Source organism: Triticum dicoccoides, chromosome 5B (genome assembly GCF_002162155.2).
Source record: "Triticum dicoccoides isolate Atlit2015 ecotype Zavitan chromosome 5B, WEW_v2.0, whole genome shotgun sequence".
Taxonomy (NCBI): domain Eukaryota; kingdom Viridiplantae; phylum Streptophyta; class Magnoliopsida; order Poales; family Poaceae; genus Triticum; species Triticum dicoccoides.
In genome coordinates, this window is record NC_041389.1 from 139842795 (window position 1) to 139854899 (window position 12105).

The following is a 12105-nucleotide window of genomic DNA, read 5'->3' on the forward strand; positions in this document are numbered from 1 at the left end:
TCCCAAATACTTGTCTTTTTAGGCATTTCAAATGGACTCAACATACGGATGTATGTACATTTCAAATGGACTCAACATACGGATGTATGTAGACATATTTTAAAGTGTGGATTCACTCATTTTACGCCGTATGTAGTCACTTGTTGAAATCTCTAGAAAGACAAGTATTTAGGAACGGAGGGAGTATTGTGTATGTGCATGCATTCATAAGGATAAGTGTATGTACGTATGTAGAGCCACTGCGTCTGTGTTAAAAAGCTGTCAGTGACCCTAAAAAAATACTGTCGTGTGCCACAGGCCCACAAGAAGTAAAGTATAGAAGAGATACGGTGTCCACGCCTTGGAACTTTTTTGCATTGATTCTTCATCAAAACATTAACATCCGAGTAGAGGAAAGTTCTCAACAGGAAGATTTATACTGACCAAAGGCCAGAGTTCTGAACCCGCTCAACATTACAAAGAAAGAAAGAACATACAGGTGAGCAATGGTGAAAATTTTGGAGCACTGACTGGCTACTTTACTTGGTAGAAGTAAACGCATACATGGCCCCCTCAGAATCAAGTTGACCAAATAAGTATTGGATCAAGGTTCTTGCAGAGATATGCAAAGATCACTCTATAAGCCAGGGTGTTTGAACTGATTCCCATTGAGCAAGCTCACCCTCTTTGAACCATAATCCTACAGATAGACAAGAACATAAGTTATTGTCAAGAGTTGCTGCAAATAGCCGTGCACTCAATTGCTGCGAAACCAAGCTCCCTTCAAGCTAACAACATTCACACCATAACCACATAAATACTGAATCAACTGAAAAGCAAACGGCGGTGCACCGAATTGCTGCAAAACTCACTGGCGGACCTAGATTCTAAGTACTAGGGATGCCAAACTTCAATACGTCGGTACAAAATTTAAATAACTTACACTAAAATAGCATAATTTAGCCTAAATAAGTAAATAGTCTGAAATAGCACTATGTCATTACACAATTAATATTAATATAATATAGTATACATATATTATTTTGCATTTTTTGTAGGGGGTGCCATGGCACCCCCGCTAGATCCACCACTGGCAAAACTTACCGATTTCTCGCTTGCCGTTATCAGGGCTGTCACTTCCGTGGACGACATTCCTGAAAAGCAACGTTCCATGATAATTTCTTTGATACACATAGAGGGTGCAAATAGAGGTGAAATCAAATAAAATGCAACAGAAGTACTGCAAATAATAGTGTGAGGACATGGAAAGGATGGGTGCCAACCTTCCTGTTTGAACTGCAAGATCGCCCCTTATGGTCCCTGGTTCAGCTTGAAGGGGGTTAGTAGCTCCGATCAGTTTGCGAGCTGATACAACAACGCCATCACCCTCCCAGGCCTTACAGAACAAAATAACAAGTAATATAAAGGCGAAATTCGTATTGATCAAAATGCGAAGTTGCAAATATCTTCAGTTCTTTGCAAATATATACCATGCAGACTACAGGTCCAGAAGTTATGTAGTCGATTAAATTGGGAAAGAAAGGTCTCTCCTTAAGATCCTTGTAATGTTCCTGAGGTAAAAAAGGACAGAATAGGAGAGTTATTAACTTAGTATATGTATAAAAGCATTTTCAATTCGTTGACTCTCACCATTATATCATTCTCAACATTTACTTCTCTACGTGAAAACAAAGACAAAACACCATGCTCTTTTTAACTTACAGAAAATCTGGCCTGACCAGATTTGAGTGATATTTCAGAAAATGTTTTCTAAAAACTGCTTGGCTGACACATGCAAAGAAAATTTTTAGTACATTCTATTATGGCAGATACATAGTGTTAAAAAAAGATGTTTAACAAAATAAACTGGGATACGGTGTTCTTTTGTGCCATATACTATTTGATGCTGGCATTTTAACCACCGTGTATGATCAATGGGTACCATTTTGAACTATTAAACTGACAGAATGACAGAAGGGTAATGCTTTCCTTTAGAGAAAAGGTATTGATTATATTTACACAGAACATTTACCCTGCTAAGTAAGCATTAAAAAGTGACAGTAGCTTTGAAAGATTTAATGCATTTTTTAAGCAAACCTGAGCCAAGTCTTTGGGGCACTGAAAAAGTTTCAGCCCCTTCAGCAAAAAGCCCTTCTTCTCAAAGCGAGAAATAATCTCTCCAACCTACAGGCAGAGACTATTATGTTTTATCTTAATTGAAACAAATAACAGATACCAAAACACTGATAAAAGTCAAGAAGCACATACCAGACCACGCTGAACACCGTCAGGTTTGATCATAATGTAGGTCTGCTCAACCTCCTGCACAAAATAAAAATCCAGTTAAGAATATCTCATAGTTAACAAGATAGAACGCAATGTTTCTTAGTTTCTTTAATTGGAGGAATAGCTGGTAATGTCATAAACTGGAAGTTCTCGGTTTCCTTTTCTGAGAAGAAAGGGATGAACTAAGTTGGCACTCTTAGATGAAACAACTTCAATTATATCTTTCAGGCATCAAATACAACAGACAATGCAAAACAAGTAGGCTGCTAATTTCCAAATTAGTGATACATCAATTATTGGACATCCTGGAGGATCAACTTGGCTCAATCTAACAGAATGGAGAATCAACTCATGTTCACAGTTCGGAGAATTAGGCATAGTTGGTCTCAGCTTGGTAAAGAGGTGATATGTCATAGTCAATAAAAATGACAAACATCAATCATTGATGATTACGACACCGGGTTGTGTTTAGGGGTGTGGCCACATGTTTACTGAGTTTATTTCCTTGGATGCCAATCTTGGGTAGCAAACAAATGTACGCATTAGGTTCCCCGAGTCCATTACTCGCCGACTGCCCTTAAAAAGTTTACTGGTTAACCTTGTGTTGGTAAAAGGGATTAACAAATGATGACTTCACTGAGTACCATCTACCTACTATTACATTCCTAAGACTTGAGAAAAATGCTTTGCTGAATCTTTCGGGAAATTGGTAAAAGGACTACATCAACTTTAACAAATTCTCAAAATAACTAAGCCATTTCTGAAGTTCTGGTAGGTTATTATAAGAGCGTACCAAAGAAAACCATGAGACCAGGACTCACCCAGAAAAGATCCCTACTCTGTGTTTATGCATGTGTCAAAACAGATAAAGTTATTGATAGCAATGCCCTTTTGGAAAGAGGTTGGATGAGGAACTTGGCTCCATGCCCTTTAACTTAACTACCCAACACATTGTTACAATTTTCCAAAAAAATTCACAATCACAACACAGGGATCCCTGCGCGGAAACTAAGGTCAAAAGTTCGGCTGGAATTCTGGTGAACACACAATTGTAGAATATGTAGTGGATACACCCACTATACAGCACATATCAATAAATTTCAAGGAATCCCACATTCCCACTGATGTTGAAATGATAACAAGATGCAAAATCTACTAAAAAGGTACTTAATGAAAATGGCACCTTTGCCTTACAAAACAATCTGGTAAACAGAGGAGAACCTTCCTTACAGTTTGATAGTTAATAGAAAAACAGACCAAAAGATGTGTTCTAGGTATATCCATCATGGAAAGAACAGACTTTTATTTGGTAATCAACACAATGTAGCATGTCTCAGTGCTATACATTGCCAAAATTGTCGGTCGCCAACTGACAGAAAGACAACAGTTTAATTTCACTTCAATTTCAGTTCCTACCGACAGTCAGATAGACAATTACTCCCTCCGTCCCAAAATTCTTGTCTTAGATTTATCTAGATACGGATGTATCTAACACTAAAACGTGAATAGATACATGCGTATGTAGACAAATCTAAGACAAGAATTTTGGGACGGAGGGAGTACTTAAAATGGTTGGAAAAAGTTCAGGCTGGACAAGGAAAAATATGGAATTAGACACATTATGGTGCATTTTCTTCATGTGTGCATAGTCACCCGCAATTAGAAGGAAACTAAGATATCAATTACTCCATTTCCTGAATTGATATCTTAGTTCAATTTCAGTGCTACACATTGCCAAAACTGTCGGTCGCCAACTGACAGAAAGACAACAGCTTAATTTCATTTCAATTTCAGTTCCTACCGACATTCACATAGAAAATTACTTAAAATGGTTGGAAATTTTTTCTTCATGTGTGCATAGTCACCCGCAATTAGAAGGAAACTAAGATATCAATTACTCCATTTCCTTGATATCTTAGTTCAATTTCAGTGCTATACATTGCCAGAATTGTCGGTCGCCGACTGACAGAAAGGCAACAGCTTAATTTCACCTCAATTTCAGTTCGTACCGACAGTCACATAGACAATTACTTAAAATGGTTGAAAAAAGTTCAGGCTGGACCAGGCAAAATATGGCATTCGCCACATTATGGTGCATTTTCTTCAGGTATGCATAGTCACCCACAATTATAAGGGAGCTAAGATACCAATTCTTTCGTAACAGGCAGCTCATCTCTTTCCATTTCCTGAATAACTGAGCTCAACCAATACTACAGTAAACAAAACCATGACAATTCACAGCAGCACCAAACCAAATTTCGATCCTAGCCGGCCCTAATCTCCAACGAGAAGCCTCGAGGTAGCGCAAGTGGGTGAGAGCCAAGTCCAGGGAACCAACCGAGGAGGCGACGATGCGGTTGGGGGTGGCGCGAGCTACCCTGGTTGCCCTCCGGTTCCACCCCGCCGTGCTCAGCCCGACGCGGCCGCGGCTCCTCAAGGAAGCGGAGGCGAAGGAGAGTGACGCCGACGGCCGGAACGTTGCGGAGCTCCTGTGGCCGGCGGCGGCGAGGGAAGGCCCCGTTCTGGCGAGTGCTGCCATGGCGTCCATCTCCTCCTCAGCTCCGTACAGACGCGACAAGGAAGCACGCGCACTTTTGGATTAGGAGAGAAGATGCCGCCGAGCTGCGGCCTGTTACGCCTGTATATACAGATATCTTTCCCTACTAATAAAGCACGGAGTGCTTCTGGTCGTACGTCGTCGTCACTTTTGCAAAAAAGCCCCTCTATTTTCAAGAATTCAACCCGCAGTCCCTGTTTAAGTGGATCGGGGAAAACGATTCGTTTTTGCACAAAACACCCTGTCGTTTGGATTATTCAACCCGCGGTCCGAGCAAATTTGGGTAAAGAAAAAAACACGACCAAAGGAGGAGAATGGGCTCGCCTCCTCTCCCTCTCGCTCAAGTCCTCGCCGCCGCCGCCACCACCCACGCCGGCAGCTTTCGGCGAGCTCCGACGCCGCGCAGCACGCCCCCCAACTCCCCAGAGTCCGCTCCTCCCTACCCTCCGGCCAGATTCTCCGCTCCCGGCCTCTACCGCCCGCTCGAAACGCCACCCCCATGGCTAGGGTTTCGGGCAGGGCTTCGCCGGCGCGTCTCCGGCGGCCCAGGTTCGTCCCTCCTTCCTTCTTGGCTGGGATCCACCACCCCTACACCTCACATTCTCTTCATGTCCTCTGCTGCAGATGCAGATGGAGCACGCCATGGGAATTCCCCATCCACCATGGTCGCCGCCATCAAGGGCTTCTTCACGGAGATGTGGAGGACGCCATGGACCTGCAGCTCCAAGGTTCTATCTTGTCCACATCCCCTCCCCTCCCCTTCCCGTCCCTTCCTCATCTCGTTTCCTTCCCTTCCCATGCAGGTCAACAGGGAGGAACCCTAGCCATAAGCACCTCCTCGGATGACGCCTCTGCTACACCAAGATAGGTCAAGCAACCCCCATCTACTCTCTGTCTCTCCCATTAGCACAAGTCCAGTTTTATTTTGAACAAAATTCTGCTACTACACAAACAAGTCCATTAACAGATCTATTTTTATTTAATTGATATCCTTCCAAACACAAACAGTGTATATATGATGTGCTATTTTCATTTTTGTGCTTTTATTTGTAAGCTCATAAAATAGTTACACTAGAAATGCCATGCAAGTTCTTAGTGAGCGAGTGGATTACACTTGTGTAAACCCAAAAGTGGCAGAGGCGAGTTTCCTCTTAAGCTTTGTAATATTCCTTATTTCTTCTTAACAGAGATATATATGATATCTACATGGCTGCTATGCTACTTTTTTTGTGTGATGAATCATTGTGAGTTTCGAAGAAACTTCCAATGTTACCTCCGCCAAGTTTGCCGGCAGAAGAAGCACATCCATTGAGCCGTTCAATGTCGCCTGCGGTGGCTACACCAGAGGTATGTATCCCCTTGAAAGCTAATCAGTTGATAGAAATAGAAGCCCCTATTTCAGTTTATTGTTTCTGAATTGGTGCTACTTCTGATGGCTCTTGTTTCAGTTTATTGTTTCTAAATTTATACTTTGAATTTAGTAGATAGAAGCCCCTGAAATTTGACCCATCTATTCCGGATGCTTCTTGGTCTTTGGAATCTCCAGATTCATTGCTTCTTGGTCTTTATTTTGTTGGTGAATAAATTGTAGTGCAGTAAATAACACAGAATGGATCAGAGTGACTTGCGATTTTTTTTTAATGTCTAGGTGAATAACAGAATTTTTTCAATTAGACATCGGATGTTTAGTGTATTCTACAAACTGACTGCAGGCATGCAACATTGTTGAAGGGCAAAGGTACTCTAAGAAGCTGAATGATAAACAGGTCACCAACATACTTAGAGCTTCCTTGGGTTTGTGGAGGACATGTCTGGTTTCACAAAGTCAGTTTCACTTTCACGAAGACAGTGGAAATGCAGAAAAAGGAAAGCATGTGGATTTAGAAATTTAAGCATTGTAGAGCTCAATTGAAATGGAAAACGGGATTTATAGCATCCAGCTAGAGTGGTGATTCGATTTTTGATGATTGGTACTTTGGTTGTGAGGTCGATGAAGACATGAGATGGATTTGGTCGGGGCAGTGGGTTTGCTCGCGAGGAGGTGGGAAGGACGAAGATAGTGGAAGAAGCTTGAGATGATGGTGATATTACTGACTCAATCCTTTATTAGCTCTATTTTGTGTGGATCTTTCAGGTGCATGAATGATAACTTGTGCAAAACTATGCTTCCCTTGTCATTTGATAATTTTTATCTTTATGGTGCTCATAACATATTTTTCATCTATAATTATAGGAGTTTGTTACCTTCTTTTGGTCGAAGAATAAGATGTGGGTAATATATGCATTGCCGACTTAGCTTAACATTTTTTGAACAGAATTTCTATAAATTTTATACAAGTATTGTGCTGAAGTCCGTGAAATAGGTTAATGGCCGAGAGTGTTTATAAGTTATCAAGTCGAGCACATAAGTCTGGAAGTAGCTAATTTTCCTACTGAAAAGTAGATACAGATTTCTGAAGACATGAGACATTAATACATAGTATACATAGCAGTCTTCTTAATTCTATGATTCTTCATACCTTGAGGCTGTTAAACATCTATGCACCTTTCATTTGATGAGGTACATTCAAATTGGGTCTGTTTATAACTTTGATGAAAGAAAATTATCTTCCCTTAGATGGTCAAGGTTCCAGAGATCATTGATATGAAAGAAGGCATATATTTGATTCACGGAATTGCCAGTAGTATTGGAGTGAGCGTGAGTATCAATTGCTCGGAGAGGAAATCATGAACCGCGATCAGAATACTGAAATATATCTGATCTGTGTGTGTATCCTGGCCACTTGATTACCGAGTACTGCCGTTTGTCTTCCCATTTGATTTCTCATATGAAGCTACTAATTTTGACAATTCCTTTTATTTTACAATGCTATTGCTTTTGTTTTCCTGTGGAAAATAAACTAGAGGGAATTAACGATTTGTTTTTCTTTAGATGTTGTCGGTCGGGTGTCTTCTGCTACTGAAGTTTTACCACCATCTGGTGGTGCTTGAGAGTAGAGACGGCATACTTTCATCAGCAGTGGCCAAACCCCCAGCACCGCTGGTGCTGTACACCCCTGTACCCCTCGACATCCAGTGCCTCGCGTCTGCCCAACATGAACACCTCCTCAATATGTACATCTCTGAATTTTGCCATTGCTAGAGAAAGTAGAGCATTGTTTTACTGTAGCTATAATTTGAGTTTTAGAAGATATACTCCTCTCTTTTTGACGTCAATTTTTTCAGTTGACTTCTCCGTCCAGTCTCATGTCTTTCTCTTTAGCAGGGATAGGTGAGTACTAAACGAGTAAAAATGTCCTTCTCTTTTTCATATTTCTTCCTTTTCCTTACTACTTTTGTGGCTCCAAATCTCATGATGGCTCTATGTCTGTTCTTTTTGTTGACATGGATTTTACCCTGAAAATTTTCTTCTGATCTACAATGTTCTGCCATCTAAATTTGTCTGTATATTGTGAATGAGTAGACACTGGTGTAGAAACCCAATCGGATGAAATTACCGACTACAGAGAGGTGTAATTATTAATTAATTTCTTGCTTTAAAAGATATGCAACTAGCAGAGTTTCTTATTTTTATCAATTGGATTACGACTGAAGTGAAGAACTTATGTGGACAGTCTGGCAGATTTCAGTGGCAAGATTTTTGTACAATTACAGTAGCAGATTTCAGAAATTTGTAGAGCACATGATTTACAAGAACAAGATATTCTGTCAAGGTGTGTACTTTTTACCCATTGCACTAATCTTTTGCATTGAGCGATTGGCTAAAAGAAAGTATTTCCTTTGGAATAATCTTTCGTGCACTCACAAGTATAATATCTCCATTTCGTTATTTTCTGATTTTCCGTCAGTAGTATTTCTTTTAGCTACTATTTGCCCTTGGATAAATCACTCATGCTATTTTAATGAGGTTCATTCTAGCCGTTTGCTCACGAGAACAGAAACATTTTATCTGTTGGCTAAATGAAAGTACATTCTTTGCATTTGCCACTTTTTCCTGCACTTGCAGGTATAATATCTCCATTTCCTGGATTTTTTATTCTTCCGTTAGTAGTATTTCTTTTAGCTACTTTCTGCCATAGCATAAATCGCTCATGCTATTTTAGTAAGATCCACTCCTGCTCTATGCTCACTAGAACGGAAAACAAATATTATCTGCTTATTTTAGTGTCGCGTTTCGCTCACAGTATTCATGGTCACAGATAAAACAGTAATAAACTCCTTTCTCTGTCAAACTTACGGAGTACAAAGTTGTCATGCCTGATCAGCAAAAGATTTGTGCTTCTTTGGCACATATATATCACAGTAGAGTATATGATTTTCACATTTCTTAATTTAAAATTTTCCTTTTTTGGCACAGCCATGGATATCAACAATCAGTCAAGCAAAGAAATATTCATGGGAGATATACAGGGATCCACAAGAATGTGCACCGTATGGCACTACCCTTTTGTCATCGAGCCACTATCACATTTTGGTCAGCAATCAGTTCAAGCAATTCTCAGCGCCATTAGTCAGAAGTTGGAATTTACATCTAAACGAACAATACATCAAGCAACAGAAGAAAAAGTGGTCATCTCTTTTTCTTGGCACCAAGATGCCATACAAGCATTCAGACTTCGGAATCGCACAAGCAGTTTGTATATAAATGGTGTGCCATATCGTTTTAACATGGACACTTCAAAAGAATATATGCCAAGAGTGGTCGCTGATTACTATGATTATAGTAATCCTAAAGAGTTTGCCTCTGTGTTTCTGTTCACATGTAGCTGATGTTTTAGCCTTTTAGAAGTATATGGCATTGCTTAAATTATGTTTCTTTTGGCAACAACATATGAAATGGAGAAATTTTTAGGTTTAGGATAAAATTGTTCTAGATTTTGAGAAGATTGTTACAGATCCATGAGAAAAATGTCCCAAATTTAGGAATTAACTATTCATATTTTCGGTTCTTGGTTAACAAGCTAGTCACAGTAGTTTTTTTTTATTTTCTAAGCAAGCTGGCCACAATAGTTGATGTGGGTCATAAATCAAACAATTACTCATGTAGTAGGCTATGCTTCGGGGTGTGATGATTTTTTTCTCCCGGTGCAACGCACGGGCATTTTTACTAGTACAGGATAAAGCAGTGTATGCTTATACCGAGCGTTGACGTATTATGTCTCTTACGCTTATGACATCGTTTGGTTGTTCGCATCAAGCTCAACAAGGCATGTGCGGAAAAAAATTGATCCGTTTGATTGATTGGATCGCATCATAACCTCTGGGGCTGGCTCTAGGAAACAGTCGAATTGGGGGGATTGTTGCATGCGAGGAGACGGTCTCGAGACATCGCGTTGTTTCCCGAACAGCTCTCTCTTCCCTCTTTCCACTCTCACACCGGTGGCGGCGGCGAGCGGCAGTGCGACGGATTGCAAGGCGATCCTAGGCGTCGAGCACCGGATTCACGAGCACACCGACAGGACATCAGCAATGGCGGCAAGCCCTTACCCTCTCTCTCGATTTACTACATTTGATTCACGGTTTAGATCGAATTTTTGGACCCGATTCGAGCGTTCTGGAGGGGATTGAATACAAAGGGGTTGGGGAATTGGATTTGCGCACTCGATTCATCACATAACCAAAGGATTTTAGGGTTTATACGGTGATTTTTTTAGTACAAGAGGTTGGGGAACTGGGTTAAATCTAACTTACAAGCACCTATTCTATACCTGGCAACCTTGGAGGCGCTTCAAGCAGCGGGGGCCATAGCCTTCTTTTTGTCTTCCACCACCGCCTCCACCGCACCATCCACAATCTTCTCCTCATTGTCTTCATCCAGAATGACGGGTCTGCACAGTCACCTGCCGCTGGCGCCTTGACCACCATCTGCACCACCTCGTTGTCGTCCTCTAGCGCCACCAACGTCTTCGTCCAAAACGATGCGACAAACTAGCCTTGAGGAGCCTTGTTGATGTAGGGTGGAACCCTAGGGGCCGACTTTCATGATTTGGAGGGGGGAATTCCTGAAGAACACGACAAACACACGAGGGAGAACACGAGGGGAAACAAGAGGAAACACTCAAATCAACGAGAAACGATCACACATGTGCTAGATCCATGAACACAAAGAGAGATACATGATTCAAATACAACAAAGGGGGATACGAAGGTCACAAGTTCATCTCCTAGAAGGAGGTCTTGAATCCACTAGAGGATCTTCTCCATGAAGAGGTCTTGAATCCACTTGAGGGATCTTCTCCTAGATGGAGGGCTTGGCCTCCAATGGAGTAGGTATCAAGTGGATGAGTAAAGCTCTATCTCTCATATGAGCTAAACTAATGCTAACCCTAGAAAAGTGGAGGTGAAGTCGTATATATAGTCTAGGGGGTCGAAGGGGTACATGGGCCTCAGCCCTAGTCATTGTGCGCAGACAGGCGTCGGGCGTCTGGTGGGTCTCGGACATCCGAAAGCTCGCGAAGGTCCGGACGTCCGGTGGCCAGTCGTTCGGTGGGCTCGTACTTCCTCTAATTTCCTTCTGTTGGGTGGCACCGGTCGTCCGGAGGGGCTCGGTCGTCTGGGCACTGGGAGGTGTCGGACGTCCGGTCCTTGTCGGTCGTTTAGCCGCTCTAGTAGTCGCTGGCTGGCTCTTCGGGCTGGTGGAGACTCCAAGCCTCGGACGTCCGGTCTAGGCCGGTCGTCCGGTGGCTGTAGGTTTCTGGTAGCTTTGTCTCTTGGTCCTTGTACTTGGCGTCCTCGCTAGCTCGTCCGTTGGATGTAGTGGTTCCGTGGCTCACCTCTAAGTACCTGATCACATATAGGGTTTCTGCTTGAGGTAGTAGCCATGTCTCACATGTAGAAAGTGGTAGTTCGGAGAGGAGCAAGTTCACCTTAATTTCAATAGCCCTTGCTCAAGCTCTAGTCATTGGTCCATGTGGTGTCGTGGGAGACGAAGGTAGGTCCATGGGGGATGACCGTAGGAAGCTCCGCATCATCTCCCCCCCCCCCTTGGGAAAGATCCAACCTCGGATCGAAAACCTCATCACCATGGTAGGGAGACAGATCCTTAATGTTGAATATGTCGCTCACGGAGTACTTGTCATGTGGGATGTCGATCTTGTAGGTGTTGTCATTGTAGCGTTCGAGCACCTTGAAGGGTCCATCGGCTCGTGGTAGAAGCTTGGACTTGCATTTGTTGGGGAAGCGTTCCTTGCGAAGGTGTAGCCACACAAGATCTCCGGTGTTGAATATCATAGGGTGCTTGTTGATGTTGATCTTGGTCGCGAGGCATTGTACTTGGTGCTCAA

General features: G+C 42.2%; 1 protein-coding gene and 1 long non-coding RNA gene across 2 annotated transcripts; one reads left to right on the top strand and one right to left on the bottom strand.

The window, feature by feature from the left end:
- Positions 1 to 316: 316 nt before the first annotated feature.
- On the bottom strand, positions 317 to 4903 carry LOC119307855 (nucleoside diphosphate kinase 2, chloroplastic-like). Its single transcript, XM_037583943.1, has 7 exons — positions 4604 to 4903; positions 2248 to 2301; positions 2077 to 2163; positions 1470 to 1550; positions 1263 to 1375; positions 1084 to 1133; positions 317 to 679 (listed from the first exon to the last, which is right to left on the bottom strand). The coding sequence occupies exons 1-7, from the start codon at positions 4811 to 4813 to the stop codon at positions 612 to 614; spliced, it is 663 nt and encodes a 220-aa protein (XP_037439840.1). The 5' UTR covers positions 4814 to 4903; the 3' UTR covers positions 317 to 611.
- A 296-nt stretch (positions 4904 to 5199) lies between these two features.
- Positions 5200 to 9651, top strand: LOC119307856. Its single transcript, XR_005149601.1, has 7 exons — positions 5200 to 5371; positions 5447 to 5550; positions 5626 to 5690; positions 6010 to 6169; positions 6535 to 6903; positions 7755 to 8535; positions 9180 to 9651. It is a non-coding gene; the product is annotated as an uncharacterized LOC119307856 (long non-coding RNA).
- The last annotated feature ends 2454 nt before the right edge of the window (positions 9652 to 12105 follow it).